The sequence below is a fragment of the Mesoplodon densirostris genome, chromosome 1 (assembly GCF_025265405.1).
Source record: "Mesoplodon densirostris isolate mMesDen1 chromosome 1, mMesDen1 primary haplotype, whole genome shotgun sequence".
Lineage (NCBI taxonomy): Eukaryota > Metazoa > Chordata > Mammalia > Artiodactyla > Ziphiidae > Mesoplodon > Mesoplodon densirostris.
Genome location: NC_082661.1, coordinates 215,610,784 through 215,630,610, shown reverse-complemented (window position 1 = coordinate 215,630,610; position 19,827 = coordinate 215,610,784). Strand labels below are relative to the sequence as shown.

The 19,827-nt window shown below is 34.5% G+C and overlaps 1 protein-coding gene across 2 annotated transcripts in view; it reads right to left on the bottom strand.

Annotated features, from left to right (window-relative positions):
- The window catches only part of GRID2 (glutamate ionotropic receptor delta type subunit 2), a 1,351,788-nt gene that overhangs the window by 279,600 nt on the left and 1,052,361 nt on the right, over positions 1-19,827 (bottom strand). For both annotated transcript variants that reach the window (XM_060094744.1, XM_060094753.1), the window contains one exon: positions 3,141-3,453. In XM_060094744.1, coding sequence (XP_059950727.1) covers positions 3,141-3,453 — 313 coding nt within the window. The remainder of the gene's footprint in view (positions 1-3,140; positions 3,454-19,827) is intronic.

Below are 19,827 nucleotides of genomic sequence, written 5' to 3'. Positions count from 1 at the left end.
AAAAATGTTAGGCTCAGGTGTCCCATTTTGTCCATACAAACTTTGAACTATCTCACACTGATATTTCTACAGTTGTTCTTTGGCCTCATCAAGAACTCTACTCTCTCCCACTACCACGCTCTTACTTTCCAGCCTTACTCTCTATTACACTCTGATTATCAGTCTTTCTATTTTTTATTGCTCCGTGTACCCTAGAATCTACTATTTCAACCACCATCTTGCTAATAATCTAAAATAATCTGCCTTGTTATCCTTTTCTCGTGTGCCTAACTATCCACAGCTGAGACTAATTTGTTTTTTATTTACTGAGTAAACACTTATGTGATACTTATATAAGTTACTGTACCTAAGAACTTCACATTTTAAAACCATTTTAATTCTCATGACAAAGCCATGAGGTGGCACATCCAGAGTGTTTCCTACAAGAGAAGCTCACACCATCACACAAGTTTGTGATCCCCAACCTGGACTAAAAAATTCTTCTGTTTCATTGACTCTTTCCCCTATTTTGGGGACATGCTCTATAGAGAAATCAATCATCATGGTGTGAGAAAGCCAAACTATCCTATGGAGAAAGGCCATAGAGGAAAACTGAGGTCACCAGCTCTCTGCCAGCATTAACCACCAGATGTGTGAATGAAATGAACAAGCCTTCAGATGAGTTCAGCCTCCAGACTTTGGGCTGTCTAGCTGAGGCTTCAGACATCATTGAGCACAGACAAGCCATCCACACCATGTCCTGTCTAAACTTGTGACCCATGAAACTGATAGGTTTTAGAGGAATTTATTATGCAGCTCTAGTCACTGGAATACTACCAATAACAAGGTTATTGCTAAATCCAATGAACACCTTTCAAGTATTCATTTTACTTGATTCTTTGAAATGTTTAACACTGTCAACCAATCTTCCATATTCAAATATTGTCTTTACTTGGTATGTATACCACTAGATGGTACACATGGTACTTGCATCTTTATTGTCACTCCTTATTAGTTATCACTGAAATCTCCTCTATCCATTCCTTTCCTTAGGGCTCTGTCCAAGGCCCTCTCTGAGTCAGTCGTCCTCAATCAGGAATATGCAGTTGAGAACAACTACTCTGTACAATCTTATTCACTTCCATGGCTTCAATTATCTCCTACATGCCAATATCTCCTCAATGTATATTTAGCCCAGATGTCTCTTCTGTGCTTCTGACAAATATATCAAACCACTAACAAGCATTAGAAGTATACCCCTGGATATTTCACAGATACCTCAACTCAAATGTACCAAAATGAATGTATCATCTTCCACATCACACCCGCTCTTCTTGATTTTTTTCCCCAGAAAATGACATTGACAACCAATACACATAATTTCCCAATCCAGAAACCTAGGATAAAATTTCACCTCCTTTTTCTCCTTCAGTACCAATCCCCATACCACTATATAATTTATCAGGTTCTATAGATTCCAATTCATCAATACCCTTCTCTTGATTCCCAGTGTCATCTTACCTTTGTGCAAGCCACATTAACTCTTTATTTAGTTATTATAATGCTCTGATAATTTGTTTCCCTTTCCACATTGTTCTCTTTCAATTTTCTCCATACTAGAATCACAATGTTTCTGATTATAGTAAAAATTTAAACATGCATTTCTCTGTTTAATACCTTTAAATTGCTGATAATTTCCCTGAATATCGAATTCAAACCCCAGATAATAACAAATATATCTTCAGCCTCATCTTTACCAGCTCCATCCTGCATAGTCTATTCTGATTTCTCTCTCACTTCTTGGTCTTAAATTCTATCCTACCATCTATGTATCCTTTCCCCCATCCTCTTCTTCAATAAGCTCTTTGCATAGTTAATTCTGTCTCTGTTTATATAGTACTAATTCAAAAAGTCTTCTTTGCCACATTAAGATATATTCACCTTCCCCACCACTATGATCTCATAACAGCCTTTATCACACATGGATTTTACATGTTTGCATCCCACAAGATTTGTAGCTCAATGATGGCAACGACTCTCTTGCTCCCAACTGTATACTCAGTGCCTAGCAAAGTTCTACTTAAATAAACAGCATGGATTAAATATCTACTAGATTAGTGATTAATGAATGGACCAAAAATATCTGCGATAAAGATACACAGATACAGAAAGGTAGCGGGAAAAAGCGTGCTTACAGAGGTTTACAGGATAGACTTTATGTGAGAAAGTAGAGATGAAAAGTCTAGACAAACCTCATGATTAGTTAAATGAGAATAGAAAGAATGAAATTTAATGGAAGATCCAATAGCAAGTGTATATAAAAAGATGTTATTGAGAGTTGTAATTATTAAGGCAAAAGCAACATGTGTCTCCATTGTGACACCTATGTCTTCTCTTCAATACATATGATAAGTTTGCAAGAAACTATCCATTCCCTAAGTATTTTATTATTTCGTTTTCTATGATGGCAGTAGTCTCAAATAAAGGGCTCAATAAATATTGTTCTATTCTGAAGCAAGTCAAGAGTTAAGAGTCAAGTAATTACCTAGATAAGTTTAAAGAGTAGGCAGATTGACTATTGAATAACACAACAAAGACATCGTTTAGAATATAATGAAATTATAAGATAATTGGTAAAAATTATATATTAAAGTGAAAGATACAGCATAAATTTCTTATCAGAATCTTAAAGTCTTTTCACTGCCAATGAATATTTTTAATACATGAAACGTCTCTCAACAAACAGCAAGTCTTAACATCTCTTATACACATAAATAATTAAGCGACATCTGCCCTGGTAGTAAGTATTTTCATAAATCTCAGTAAGTATTTATCTGAGAAATAGAAAGGCTATTTCTCAGAATCGGAGCTTGGGAAGGAAAATCTCCTCTTGAGTTTCTTGTGAACCTTACCTCTGACATTCATCTTTGGCTTTGTTGATAAAACTGAACTTACATCAAAAGATACTGTACCATATTTTGCTGAAAATCTGCTGTTTGAGATCCACTAGGAAAGAGCAAGAAATGTTCTTTTCTTAGCATTGCTGTAAAGACCTTTAGAACACTTATTGATGTCAAGACACAGAACGTTCTTAACTGAATGCATGGCATATGAAACATCATATTCCTTTTTTGTACTGAAATATATATTTTTTTCCTTACCTTGCTGCACAAAGGATCCATACACAAACCACATGGAGTTGTAGAGAGTGGTAGAAGTCATTGATCCCATTTGTAATCTTGGGGGATTAAGCCAATTCAAGAGGTAGACCAGTAGACCGACCAGAAGAACTGTGCCAGCAATGCAAGCCCAGAGTGAGAGATCAAATGGTGCAAGACAGGCAAACATATCCACTGTCTTTTCAGCCCTTCGAAGTAGGACTCCCACTGAGTAGTCCATGTAACGTGTTGTAAAGTCCACCACATTCTCACGGTCTGGGGTGATAGTCAAAGCAGAAATCCCTATGTCGGCCCTCTGAGAAATTGAAAGAGACAGGAATACATTAACAGTGTGAAAAACAACTTGATTTGTGGCACTTTAGCTTGCCTTGAGGAAAGAAAAATAGATGCCTCAGGCAACATCTTAAGCCTTTTTATATAAACTGAAAAACACTGCAGAGACTTCTTAGTGAAGACCTATATGTGAATTTTTCATTTCCTACTGCAAATCTTGGCCCACCAGAGTTAGACAAATTACCTTGTTCATATTATCAGTGCATGTGAAATCAGTGAAGAATATTTCAGACACAGATAATGCCTGAAGGAAATTGTCTTTTTTCCTTGGGCCATTTTATCAAAGCCATCATTAACACAGTAGCAAAGGTAAAACTTATTCTAAAGAATTCTTCCTGAGAAAACGTTCCCAAGATATTCAACATGTTCTTAACATGTAAGTTGCTAAAAAAAAAACTCAACGTGGCATTTCACCCTTGGTTTAGATTTCTCTGCATCAAAATTTATATTATTGGGTTCTAAATATATTAGAGTTTATTAGAGATTTCATAGCACTAAGTTAAACATCATACACCAGGGGTTTCTACCATAATTTTATTTTTAAAACCTCAAAACATTTTAATGAACAACTAAAGATTAAGGAAACAGATAATTCTTCTTGGAGCAATAACCATTGTTCTCAGTATGTGTCTCAGATTCTCAGTGTTAGCAGTCAAAACCACACAGAGCACATGCTATTTTACTTATATAAGGCACATGGCAGAATTGCAGTGACAGCACATAACAAACGACTTCACGTTTAAATTCTATGATATGGAAACATATTTAAACATCTTATTTGAAATAATTATCTGTGGCTGTGACTAAAGCTGTGGGAAGCTCCTTTCAGACAAACACAAACAATAGTAAATTGTTGAACATTTTCATTATTCTTTTTTTTTACAGTTTGATGAAAGAATATAGAAACTGGTTTTAATGCCTTTGGAGAAAAAAAAAAAAGACACGAAAAGTAACATGCCTAGTGGAATGCTAAACCAATTCCCATACATCTAGTCTCTGAAGTAATAACAGCTGCAAAAATAGTCTAGCTAAAGTTAAGCATTGTGTGTATGTGTGTGTGTGTGTACCAGCCCATCCATACAGTGCTAAGTATTTAAATAACTTTTCTCATTTAATCCTTACAATGAGTTATGAATTACATGTTTTCCTCTCCATTTCATAGATGAAGAAACTGAAACTTCAAGAGTTTAGGTAACTCATTCAGTTCTCACAGTTAATAAGTTTAGAAGCCAGGTATTAAAGCAATGTTTTTCTTACTGCAAAGCCAGTGCTCATAATCACTTTACCATACTGCAAGAAATCATCCCATTTCCCAAATGACTCATATTGTAAGCAATTAGGATAACTGGTTTTAGGAGAGTTTTTACCTTAAAAGAGTCTGAAATTTTGCTTTTCCTAATTGTACTATTTACACTGCAACAAGGCTATATTAACATAAGAATTATGAGTTTAGGATTATTAACTGAGAGGTATTAAACTTAATAACCCTATATGGAAATGAATTTTCAGAGAAATAGTTATTGCTTTCAAGCTCATATATTTATTTAGCATAGCTTAGTTACTAAGAATTGGGTCTTTTCAGAAGGAAAATCTAACCTGGATCCTTAGCTCTCTAGTCCTACCTTTTCTGAGTTTCAGTTTATCTACTTGTGAAATGAATATAACTGTCTTTAGTATGACTATTGTGAGCGACTTATTTATCTCAATCTTAACGGTGAATAAATAACTCCTCAAGATTCAGTTAGGCTCTCAGAAAGTACATTTTTTTTCCAGGATATTAAAGTACTGTGGATCAGTAATTTATGAATTGATGCACTAGGGACCCAAAGCATTTTATGACTCAACTAAAGTCAGAAAATTCCACCTAAGGAGAGATTTGCTGACATGTTGATTGAATATTTGTAAATGTTCATAAATATTTTGCTAATAAATAAATGTTTTACATTTAATGATTATGAATTAGAATAGTCACTATATTGATTTTAATAATAGATATTTGTATGTATCACAATGTGAATTTCTATAATGTAATAAAGAAAAATATCTAGGGAAGATGTGCTGTTGTTTGTTATTGTTTTCTTTTGGAAAAGTGAACTGATTATTTTGTATGTGCTAAAATATTTATTAAATATAGTAATTGCTTGTGCTAGTTCTATGGAGAACTTCCTCAATTCTGTTCCACTTTCAACACTTGGCTATTCTGTTCTCAAGAAGAAATTGTCAGTCTCCCTGTGGAGAGGATACTAGAATCATATAATGGGCTTTTTCAAGCTGCACAAATGCATTTGCATATACACACGACACATACTTATACACACACATTTTCCTATCTCTGAGATTTGTATACACCTTCCTAAGGAAGTACCTCAATCCAGCCTTCAGAATCAGTGATATAGCAGACCACCATGCTTGATATGAGTATGTGATAGTCCTTACTTGTATTAGAGAAGCTGTACTGGAGCAGAAAAAAAAAGGCAAGAACCACTGATTCAGAAAGATGGTCCTAAAACTTTTTGAATATGTCTAAGTAACCAGAAATGATCAATCACATGTATCTTTCTTCCTCCCTCCCCCCTTTCTTTCTTTCTCTTTCTTTTCTTCTTTCTTTTCTTTCTTTTTCTTTCTTTCTCTCTTTTTCTTTCCTTCTATTATTAGTCTATTTATATCTGTATGTATGGATGCATGTGTGTATGTGTATGTCAACTCACTTGTTCAGTTTCAACAATGACTCTTCAAACCATTAGGCTCATAAAACATTTAATCTTCTCACATCCCCTAATTCTCAGAAGATGACATTCACTGCTATTTTACAGAGAATCAGAAGATACTGAATTAAAATTCACACTTATTTCTACTTCTCAACCTATATCCCACATCCAACTTATTCTATTTAACTTTTATTTGCAATAGAGATGTCTTCCTTTCTAATGCCAACCCTCCATCAGTAAACTTATCAACAAATCCCCTCCATTTCAGATGCTTAAACTCCCATCTCTTAAGCATTCAACATCATCCTACCAATTGTTGATTTCCCATGAAAAGGTTCTTTAACTCTTTCTCATTAAAATAAAAACAAAAAGAGAAAAACCTTTCCCTTTACTCTCTCTGACTTGTGACTCCCAATTGCTACGCTTTCTCTCTCACTTTTTCATAGTCAATTTTCTCTAAAGATTTGTCTCTATTACCACACCTCACAGTCACTCTGGAAGGCTCTTCTGTATTCATATTATTGAGTGCTCAACTACTCAATGGACGCAGCGCTTCTTAATGTTTGCACTATCGAATCAAATGGATATAATTTAGTGCTCATCTGTTTAGGCTTCTTGACAATATTTGACAGTGATGATGGCCCCCCCACCATAAACATCATTTGCCTTGAATTTCATGTCATGATATAAGCCTCTTTCTCAGTTCCTTTCCAAGCTCATGTCGGCAATCCTCTGGACTTGGACCTATACCCTTTTTTCATTTGAGATCCTCTGCCTAGGCAATCCCATTCATATCATTACCTCCACTGACTCCTATGTATACACATGATTTACAAAATTTACATTTCTAGATACAGAGATGAGCTCTGGAGTATATATGGATTTATGCAATTACATAATTGATATTTCTATGGGATGTCTCAAAAACATCTCAAATTTAACATGGCCAAGATCATACTAGAGGCATTCAACTCAAACCAGTCCTCTTCCAATATTTTCTGCTTCAACGAAAATCTTTTTACATAAGTCTTAAATCTCGGTGATCTCATTGTTTTTCTCAGTCTTATTCCCCTATCCTGTCTGTCACTTCTGATTCTACCTACTGAGAATCCTAATATTCATTCACTTCTCTACTATTTTCATCTCTCATCATTGCTTTCCAGGGCTCCTTACGAGTCTACCTGAAATCTACCTTTTCTCGTCTCTAACCCCCCTATTGCAGCCGAAGTATTCTTTCTGTTGAGCACATCTGATCCTGTCCCTGCCACAGTGTAAAGGTTTTTAGTGGATCTGCACTGCTTTTAGGAAAAAGATTAAAATTTTTAATGAAGCCTATACATCTTTGGATACACTATCTTCCACCTACCTTGACATATTCCTACTGGACCATTTTTCTTTCCAGCACTTCTTCCCAATGCATGATCTTCATACATGCTGATTATACTGTCTGAATTGACCCTCCTGAAACTTCTTCAAGTAAACTTTTATTCATATTCATAAATCAGCTCAATTATCACTTCCTCAGGAAAGCTATCCATGGCTCTTTTGACTGGAATAATAATTCTTATTGTTTACACCATCAGAAGCCTGTATCCCTCACTTCCCTAACAGTATGAGAGTTGCAATTTTACACTATTTGTATGATTTTTGAACAGTGAATTTTTCTACTAGACCACAAGCTCTGTGAAGGCAGGGATTGTCACTTTTTTAAAAAAATTGACATGTTCCTGTATCAAGCACATTTGTCTGGCATAGATTTATGATTAATAAATACTTGCTTCATATATGAATGAAAGAAGAGAGAACATTCACTAGATATTCATTACCCAATTCTTATAAATTATCTATTTCTCAGCATACCTGCCAGAGAGGGAATTTTACAGAATAAAAATAAAATGGCAATATAAAAATTTGCTAAATTTTGTAGCAATTATAAAAAATTTATATCTTCATGAATGATTACTTCAATAATTAAAATCAAGTTCTTGGCTTATCAATATATTTATGTTTATGTCATTTGCCACTAGCTAAGGTAATTGAGTCTACTATAGTATGATTAATATATTACAAAATATTATTATATGTCAAGTGTTTAATGTAAAAGTGATTATTTGAATTGTGATAAGAATTAGCACTAAACCTGGAATATAGATAATTGTTTTTCAAAACTATTCTAACTACACAGTTGTAACATTTTCCTTGAAAGGAAATATTTACATTCTTTCAAGTCATGAGAAGGAGATGGATGGATAATACAATGGGGCATGACAAATAAGCCATATGATCATTGACTCTTAGAAGTTTACACTCAGAGAAGTTGAAACACATTTACTCTAAATTTAATTTTAAATAAATGATCATATCTAACAAATAATTATCTAGTTTATGTTTGAACATAATGTTAAGGACATTATGTTAATAATACCAATAGTTATACATTTATTTAATGTTTACTATATACCTAGTGCCATGTTACATGCTCCACAAACATTATATTATTTAATATTTTAACAACCCCAGTTGTTAAGATGAACAATTTTTTTTTTTTTTTTTTTCCCCTTTTTGCGGTATGTGGGCCTCTCACTGTTGTGGCCTCTCCCGTTGCGGAGCACAGGCTCCGGACGCGCAGGCCCAGCGGCCATGGCTCACGGGCCCAGCCGCTCCGCGGCATATGGGATCCTCCCAGACCGGGTCACGAACCCGTATCCCCTGCATCGGCAGGCGGACTCTCAACCACTGCGCCACCAGGGAGGCCCAAGATGAACAATTTATATTTGCAATATTCTAATTAATACAAAGTCTTGGTGTTATTATGATTGATATATGCTTCTCTGTATCCTCTATTAAGTGTGTTAGCTTTGTTATCAATACATCACATTATAAATCTAAATAGAGCTGTTCTACGACTATTCTTAAAATACCTGTCGAATGCTATCTTATTCCTCACTTGGAAATATTATTTTAAAATAAAAAATAATTTGCTTATTCAATCACTCTTCTCAAGATATGATTTTCATATCCCTCAAAATACTGGTCATTTGACTGTGAACATAGTCCAATTCATAAATGTTTCCTCAGATGATATGAATAATACAGGTTTTAAAATGACATTGGAGTCTGAATCATTTTTACTAGGTGAATTACCATTGACTTAAATTTAGGATTAAATAAATTATCAAAATATTTTAAAATAAAATACTATCAATCCAGAAGTCCTCAGAAATCCTATGCAGTTGATTTTGAAGCAAAATGTTGGATTTTGGGGGGCTTCCCTGGTGGCGCAGTGGTTGGGAGTCTGCCTGCCAATGAAGGGGACGCGGGTTCGCACCCTGGTCTGGGAGGATCCTGCATGCCGCGGACCAACTAGGCCCATGAGCCACAATTACTGAGCCTGCGCGTCTGGAGGCTGTGCTCCGCAACAAGAGAGGCCACGATAGTGAGAGGCCCGCGCAACGCGATGAAGAGTGGCCCCTGCTCGCCGCAACTAGAGAAAGCCCTTGCACAGAAACGAAGACCCAACACAGCCATAAATAAATAAATTAATTAATTTTAAAAAATGTTGGATTTTGTATTTGTCTTTCATCAATTTCATTCTTTGTTTCTTTTGACCTTCACATCTATCTGAAATATTTTGAATCTTTACTATCAACCATTATATCAACTTTTTCTACATCATTTGGAAGTTTGAGAAGCAGGCTTTTAATTCTTCAATCATATTACTAGTAAAATATTGATGAAGAGTACATGGGAAAGCTCAAAGTATTGAAACTTGCCTCTAAAGTTCTACCCCCTTTGAAAATAGCTCACTAGTTAATACCCTAGATATGTTTTTAAATCACCTATGAGTATTCTTTACTACACTGTCATCTAGCCTAGTAGCTCTATATAGTTTTGTTTTGTTTTTTAATTTAATTTATTTATTTTTTGGCCGCGTTGGGTCTTTGTTGCTGTGCACGGGCTTTCTCTAGTTGTGGCGAGTGGGTTCTACTCTTCGTTGCAGTGCACAGTCTTCTCATTGCGGTGGCTTCTCTTGTTGTGGAGCACAGGCTCTAGGCAGGTGGGCTTCAGTAGTAGTGGCACGTGGGCTCAGTAGTTGTGGCTCGCAGGCTCTAGAGCGCAGGCTCAGTAGTTGTGGCGCACGGGCTTAGTTGCTCCACGGCATGTGGGGTCTTCCCGGAACAGGGCTTGAACCCGTGTGCCCTGCATTGGCAGGCGGATTCTTACCCCTTGCACCCCAGGGAAGTCCTCTATATAGTTTTTAAGTGTTTTGTAAAAGGCATTATTGAACTCAAAATATATGAATAATCAGATATTCATTTTATGAATAACTAATGCCATCAGAAAAGAAAATGAACTGCTTACTTTTTTTTACCATCTACAACACATCTGATTAATAATCCATTCCATAATTTTACGAGAGAATAAAATCAAATTCATTGCTCTGTCAGAACAAATTTCCTTTTCTAATTTTGAATATGTCAATCTCCAACTATATAACAGCCCTCTTTTTCATGTTTTGTACATATTATCTATAGTAACTCATTTATCACCTCAAGAAATGCATTTATCCCCCTGGGATATCGTTCATTTGGACTTGGAAATTCAAACTCATTAAAAGTGCCTATCATGAGCTTCAATTACTTTAAGTATTTTCCCCTTCTCATTACCACCTTAAAGGTTTTTTTGTGCAAAGTGGAAGGAAAATATTTACTGAAGAGCTTTAGCACACATTTAACAAGCACTAGGTCTATCTCTGCCTATTCAGCTTCTTAAACCATACATTTTCTTCTACTCTTTACAAGTATGAACTATGCATAAATTTTAAAAATTTCTTGACAGCTTTCTTAAATATAATTTTATAGTCTTTAGTCTTGAAATAATGTTTTAATGTAAAAATTTCAGGTTTGTTTGGGAGAAAGTAGACATTGAAGAAATGCTAAGGGAGGAAGAAAGGAAGGGGGGAGGAAGGAAGGATGAAAGAGAGGAAAGGTGAGAGGGAAGAAGAAAGGAAGAATGTGTTCGAGTTTTACATCTTCATTTAAGATATAAGACATGACTTTGGGCAAGTAGCCAAACCTTCATCAATTTAGATTACTCATCTGTATAATGAATAGATTGAAATTGGTAATATAAGAGCCTTTCCAACCTTGAAATTGTAATTTAAAAAATTATTTCTTGAGACCTTATGTTACGATGACTCTCTTTTTGCTAATATGGGAATATAAATATTTTTGTTCTAAAGACTTTAAAAGACTTTAAAGTTTCAACAGACCTTCCTAAATAAATACAATATGTAAGTTGGGGAAAAGAAAAATAATCAAACTGTCAAATTAATCACAAATTATTAATTTTCTCAATGTCAAGATTTTATGCATTTCTTTGAAAGAAACATAGATATGTTATGTCACGGTTACAGATTAATATTCCATTTCAATTATAAACACATAGTACAATATCCACTAATTTTCAAATATACCACTGGAAATGAATAAATATCCAGGTTGAACCAATGAAATTGTTGTTAAAGTAACTTTTACTCTGAAATTAAGATCATACTTAAAAATCCTAGAAAAAATTTAAAGAACAAAAAATTATAAAGAAAACAGTCAAATTCCAATAAGATGACCACTATTGTAACTCCCTTAGTGTTATATCTGAGTTGCTTCTGTTTTGCTATATACATTCGTTTTATTTTTAGATTCCACATATAAGTGATATCATACAGTATTTGTTTCTCTCTATCTAACTTAACTCACTAAGCATAATATTCTCTAGGTCCATCCACGTTGCTACAAATGGCAGAATTTCATTCTTTCTATGGCTGAATAATATTAAGAATGGTATTAATTTGATTATAGCTTAGCACATGATAAGCCATCTAAAAATCCAATTAAGACAAGTACCAAGAGGGCTTCCCTGGTGGCGCAGTCGTTGAGAGTCTGCCTGCCGATGCAGGGGACACGGGTTCGTGCCCCGGTCCAGGAGGATCCCACATGCTGCAGAGTGGCTGGGCCCTTGAGCCATGGCCGCTGAGCCTGCGTGTCCGGAGCCTGTGCTCCGCAACGGGAGAGGCCACAACACTGAGAGGCCCATGTACAGCAAAAAAAAAAAAAAAAAAAAAAAAAGACAAGTACCAAGGATATTTTGTTACTACTACTATTACAGCCACTACTATTTAACATTTATATACTGCTTATTATGAGCTGAATACTTTTCAATATTTAATTCAATTAACCTTCACAAACATTCTGTGAGGTAAACAGTATTGTCATTTTTATTTTATAGATAAGAAAATTGAGACACAGATAGGTTAAGTAACTTGCCTAAGGTCATAGAGCTAAAATCCAGGATTCCAATCTAGGCAGGCTGTCTCCAGAGTCAATGTGATGTGAACATAATTACTTCCTCCCTTCAAACAATTAGCCCACTACCTGAGTATTGTTCTAGAAGAAAGTATAATTTCTCTCCTGGCTTGAAATGACTCTTGCAGCATATGCTTAATTCATAGAGTCACACATGCATACACACACACACACAAACACACACACATTCTGGGATTTCTATTCTTTTTTATTGGTCCAATTTCATACAGTTTTAATTGTTTTACCTTTATGTCAGTATCTACAGCTCAAGAATTTCTTCCTTTCCCTTTTTATCACCTTCAGAGTTTTTTAAGCTAAAACTATGTAAATATATCTTCAAATGTATTTTAAATCATTCTCATAAATTCATAAATTCACTTTGGGATGCTGAATGGACTCCAAGATAACATAATTTAGTCAGAAAAAATATTTCAACAGAGTCTTTGGATATAAGAACATACTTTTCTATTTATTCTAATCTATTTATTCAAGTCTAATTTTTCTCTCTTTCAGAGTGCAACTATATGTGTTATTTTAAAATAACAATGATATTCTGTACACAGAACAACAGTACTGTTATCAAATTCAGGAAATTTAACATTGATGCCATACTTTAATCTACAGTCCATATTACAACCTTGTCATTGGTCCCAATACTGTCCCATGCTACAATTTAGTCCAGGATCATGTCTTGCATTTAGTTGTTGTATCTCTTAGTCTCCTTAAATCTGGAATAATATTGGATCTATCTGTTCTCTAAAAGACTAGTTGAGTTCATCTGTGAAACACTCCAGGCCTGGTCCTCTTTTGCAGGGTAATTACTTGATAACTTTTTGTATAAATTGGTCTAAGTTCTTTACTCTTTATTTGATTGGATTAGCTAATGATTTGTCTCTTGTTGATATTTTCTAAGAACCAAGATTTAACTTTTTAATTTAATCTACTTAAAAAATTATTTACCTTATTACTTTCTCCTTTTATTTTTATCTTCATTATATCTTCTGTTAAAATTTGCTATACATTTTTTTTTAGCTTTTGAAGATGGAATTAAATATATTTATTTCCACTTTTTTCATTTTTATTGATATGGATTTTTAAGACTATGAATCACTCCTTTAAATATTCCTTATAGATTCATATGTAGTGTTTTCATTACCACCTCTTAAAAAAACTCTGTAATATATATTTGTATTTCTCCTTTTTCCAAAGAGTTGTTTAATAGAAGGCTTTCTTAATTTCAGATGGAAAAATTTTTTAATTTTGGGTTTTTTTCTAGTTTTATTGTATTTTGATCAGAGAAATTTAGTTGTAATATAGCCACTCAGTGGAACTTAATGGTGTTTTCCATGAGACCTAATCCATGACTGATTTTTGTCAATGTTTATGTGTGTTTTAGAAGATAGTATATTAACAGGATTTTGTGTTTGATATATACACAAAAGATGTATTTCATTATTTATGTTATTTATTATTATTTGAATTTTGTATATCTGTGTGTTTTTCTCTGTGGTTTGTTTTTGCTATTTTTTTCTTTTTCTTTTTAGAAAGGTTTGTACTTTTGTTATAGTGGTTAACTTTATATTTATACCTTTTATAGTGTCCTTACTCCCCACTTGTTTTCACTTAACCTTTCTTTCTGTTTTTTTTCCTTTGTTTTAAATGAAATAGGTGACTTCCACTTATTCTCTATACTAATTAATAATGATATTCTATTTTCCCCTTTCTTTCCCTGTTTTTCTCCCAGTGTTTAATAAAACCATCCTTTCATTTTTATATCATATGATGAATTCAAATTATCATTTAACCCATGTTTCTAACCTTGTTTTAGCATCATTTCTACAGTTAAATATATTAAATGATCACTATTAGTTGTTGTGTCAAGTTTATCCTGTTATTTCATGGTTGAATGAAGCTCATACTCTAGTTGTTTCATCAGGAGGGGCTCAAGTGTCCACTTTTCTCTTAGCACTTGTTTGTTTAAAACTCTTTTCTCTATAGCCATGAAGGAGATCTTAAATGGATTATAGAATATTTGGCTTGCACTTAAAAAAAATTCTTGATAATGCTTCTCTAGTGCTGGCTTTCTTCGTGTGTTGCTGTTGAGAAGTCTGATAATGATTTAACTTTCTACCATTAAAAGTAATTTGATTTTCTTGCCTTGAGGATTTCTTTTTTTTTTTTTTTTTTTTGTCTTTTAAGTCTAATAATTTTACTAAGACAGAGCTCAGAGTTCATTGTCCTGGATCAGCTTTTCTAGGAGCACTAAGTACATTTGTTTCATTTTCAGAAAGTTTCCTTAGATTATAGATCTAAATATTAATTGTACCATTGTGTTGCTTTTCTTCTTCAGAGACTTCAAATACATATGTTATACTTTTGGCCTATTTTCCATTTTGATTCATTTAGTCTGAATACTTTTACTTCTTTATTTCATTTTAATTATTTTTTCTTGTTGTTCTTCAATGTAATCTAACCTAATTTCCTTTGAGCAATTTGTAATTTATGTCTTATAATTTTTGTCTTTCATTATTTTTTAAATATATCCTGAGGTTGTCTCATTTCTTTGTCATTTGGCCAGTTAAATGATTAGCTTCTGAATTTGTGATTCTGTTAGATTTTCTTCTTAAAACATTTCAAATGTTTGTTTGAGACACTTAATTCAGTTTGAAGTGTTATGTTACAATTTTATTTTGCTCTGTGGTTGTCTGTGTGAGGAGAAATGTTGATCAACTTTTAAAATATATTGACATACTTTCTTTAATTCTTAGTTTTGAATAGAACTTGTCCAATTATTTTTCTATTCCTGGATAGCTTGTAGATAAGATTCCTTGTTCAACAGTACTTCCTTCTGTCAGTGTAGTAACATTGCTTTCTTCAATGGAGGATGTTTGGGGGTGGGTGGCAGCGGGTTGGTATGTGTTGTTTCTGCTTAGTTTCTACAGAATTTTTAATTTTGCTCTTTTACTGACCTCAACCTTCACTACCACATCTCCAAGGAGCACATATATCCTCTAATTTCTCTTGATGCTCCAGAAGTAATGCTTTCCTGAGGATACTATCCTGGCACACTTTTAAGTCCCTTCCCCTTAGCCAGTCTTGTGGACTACCAAGTTCCAGATTTGTGTTCTGCAAATTAACACTTGGTATTAAACTTTCTCTTTCTGAAGGTTATTTTGGCTCTCTTCATGCATGTTCTCTGCTTCCTTTTCTTCTTTCTTATGAAGTCACTTATGCCTTCCCTGCCCTCTCTTCTCACCCATAGACTTGCAATCTCGTTTGGGACTCCAATGTTATCTCTGTTGGAATTGGGTACTTACATCCAATGTGATAATTAATGGAATTTTTCTGGGGTCCTCTGATAAAGCTACAATTTCTTAGGAGTGTGCTTTCCTGAAATCTGACAACTCTGGTTCATGGAAGGCACACTACCTTAATTTAGAGTAATATATTAAATTTTCCTCTATTGTTGTATGGTTATATCATTTGAGGTCTAAAAAGGAGGAGGTAGATGCTTATGTTTGATTCAACATCTTAAGTGGAGAGAAGTCTCAAAAATTCCTAAAATTTCAGTAGTGGAATAACTTGTAAAAATGTCTTCCAGACTCAGTAGAGACATAAGAAGAGAAATATTTTTGGCAGGGCTCAAACATGAGAAGTTGGTGAATATCGTTGTAAGGTACTTATTTGTAAGTTAAACATTTTCCAAGTTTTAGCTGTTAAAAATGTGAGAAAAGAAATTTTCTAACTGTAAATTTGTCAGGTAATTGAATCAAATGAGTCCATTTAGCTCAACATGGAAGACAGGCCAATGTGAAAACAAAACATAACAGAAAAACATATATTTCAGCACTGGCTAGTAAGTTTTCCATCTATAAAACAAAGAAAAGCAAAACTAAGATGAAAAATAAATAAGTTTAAACATTAAACTGTAAAAGCAATATACAAATACATTTTAGATTTTAAATGGTCAAATTATATAAAACCATCCTATTTTCTTCTTACAAATGAAGGAAATGCTCAAAATATCACTGGATTAAATGTCAATATAGAAAGAGTCTCATGGCTGACAGTCCTGGGCTGACAAAGCTTCCAGAGTTAGAAATCAGCTCATATTCTCTTGTTTTGCTCTGCTCAGTACAAAGCTTCCAGCTCATGGTTTAAGATGGCTGTTTAAGCTACAGCCATTCTACTGACATTCCAGCAAGGAGGAAAGAGGAGGATCAGAATAAGAACAAAAATCCTCCCTTTAAGAACATTTCCAGAAGCTTCTAATGACACTTCTTTTTAATTCTCATGACACTTCTCATTGGTTAAAACTTAGTCACATGACTGACACTTCTCATTGGTTAGAACTTAGTCCCATGACCATACTACATCAGGAGAGAAGCCAAGAAATGTACATGGTGGACAGTCAGTATTTGGCTATAATTCAGGAGCTATGTTACTAAGAAAGGAGGGAACAGATATTTAAGGACAATCAGCAGTCTTTTCCACACCTTCACATATAGTCACTGTTTCAAGATTGATTCATGTCCTTCTAGATTCTTTTCTATTTTTACATATATCGATACATATGCCTGTATATTTTTTCCAATATTTGATCAAACTTTAAATAATATTATATAATATCTGAGTAACACACACACAGAGCTATTCAATCTTTCTAAAGTGTGCACAGAATTTAAAGCAACAGCTATTTTTGTCACCTTTGAAATTTCAGCATGTAAATAGCAGATGGTAGGTACACAATATGATTATGATTATGACAGTACTCTGATAAATTTAATCATTCTCCCTTGAAGAGTTTTTAGAACATTTTCTTTTTCTTGCCCCCTTATAAGCAATAGATTTTGATCTTGCTATTTGGATTATATTCAATCAAAAACTGTTTCTTGGAGCTCACCACACTATTTCTAGAAATTAATACTTTTCATTATTGCAACAGATGTTTTGCCTCTGACAACACCATAGTGACAAAACAATATTATTAGTTTAGTTTTTATGTCGTCATTATTAGTCTTATTTCTAAGCCTCTTCCCAGAAACAACATGCATCACTTCTAACTCTCTCTCTCAAAATCCTGCCCGCACCATGCACATTCACATAATGATATAATTTTAAAGTCCCTCTAGAAATAGTTTAGTTTTCACAAGTCTCCCTGTTTCTATATATCTGTATACATACATAGCGTATATATATATATATATATATATATATATATGCACATATATATGTGTGTATATATAATTTTTACCTGAGTTCATGACATTCCCCCTCTCCCGGAGCTTTACCCCTCATTTCTCTGTTTTTCTGCATCTCTCGTATAGTACTTATACCATAAATATCTATTTTATCTTCTCAGTTATAAACTTCTTGAGGCAGGAGCTTTATGTTCATAGTGTTCTATCCCCCTAAATATTTTTCACACTGCTTTGCCCACAGTAGGTTTCCAAAACAGGTCTGTTGACTTACTTGCTCTTTGCTATGTGGTAAGAGGAATAGGTGTTTTTATATAACCCTAAATTTTGGAAGGAAAGAATTAGATTTCAAGGCTGTCTACTGCTTGAAGAAGTCTCTGTCATTGTGAGGAAGTCATTGACTTTATAGGTTTTTTCCATATCAAGCTATCAGCCAGGTCCTCTGACTTTAGTAGTCTAGATTTTAATGTTTTCGGCTCACATAGGTGAGTTGAACCTCCACATATGCTAGCTGTACAACCCTGTACAAGGGTATCACTATCCTCATTGTAGAGAGGACAATCTGAGGTTCAGAGAAAGTGAGTAGCTTGCCAAAGGTTATAGGTGAACAAATTGTGGAGTTGGCCATGCCCACCATACTGTACTTGCTACATCCGACAAACTTTTGCTTTTATGGTTTCTGTATTATCTTTCTCCTAATTACTTACCCAGCAATTATTCATAGCTCCATTTTTTTCTTTTTCTTTTGGCATGTATGTGGTTTTAAATTCTGACTCTTATTTTTCTGACTTCCGATTTGACCCTGAGCAATATGCATACTGGGGAAGTAGTTAGGAAGAAGAGATTAACAGACATGATGGTGCATGTATATGTGTATGAATGAGCACAGAAGGCATTATAGGCAACTCTAAGAATTTGAATAATTCTCACATTGAATAATGGGGAAAACCATTGCAGGGTTTTAGCGAGAGGGGTGGTATGATCTGACTGATATTTTAAAATAATCATTTTCACCGCTCTATTGAAAATGATTACAGAAGGAAAAAGCTGTAGGCTGGTGGGTAGTTAAGAGGCCATGGAAATAGTCCTAGGGAGATGAAATAGTGGTTTGCACCAGTGGTTAGTAGTGAAGTGTAAGAAGTGATCATATTTAGGATATATTTCAAATTTATAGCCAGAAAAAATTGTTGATGCATGGGGCTTGCCTGGTGGCGCAGTGGTTGAGAGTCTGCCTACCGATGCAGGGGACACGGGTTCGTGCCCCGGTCCGGGAAGATCCCACATGCCGCGGACCGGCTGGGCCCGTGAGCCATGGCCGCTGAGCCTGCGCGTCCGGAGCCTGTGCTCCGCAACAGGAGAGGCTGCAACAGTGAGAGGCCCGTGTACCGCAAAAAAAAAAAAAAATTGTTGATGCACAGTGTATGACATATAACAGAGAAAAAAGAAGTCAAGGGTAACTCAAAGGTTTTGGACTGAGTAACTTGAAGATTAGAGTTGCCATACACTGTGACAGGGTGGTGGTGAAATCAGGAATTCAGTTTTGAACATGTTACATTTGAGGTGCCCATTAGGCATCTAAGAGGAAATGCTGAGTAGTAGCAAGAACTGTAAGTCTGCAATTCAGATGAGATGTCAGGGCTGAAGAAACAAATTAAAAGTTGTCTACTTATAGATCACAATTAAATCCTTGACACTGGATAAGTTCATCAGAAGTTGAAGTGTAGATAGTAAAAAAAAGTGTTGGGTATGTGTTGGATCTCTCTCTCTCCTCCTTCCTACTTAGCTTTTAGAGAACAAGAACTCTGTGTTCTCCATTTTATGTATTCCCTACAATGCCAGCTACACATTAGGCCCCAATAAATGCTTGTTGAATGTCGAGTGGGAAGTAAGTTACAAGTTATTCATAAATTGCAGTGGTTCAGGCATTATTCTGCAGCATTAAAAGGGATTTAAAAATAATAGCATTTCTACAATTCCCAAGAGGAATGCTACCATCTTCAAAGAAAAGGGCCATCAGAAAGAGTTCTTCAGTCATGTAGAGAGACTTTTTTTAACTTTCTGAAAAGTC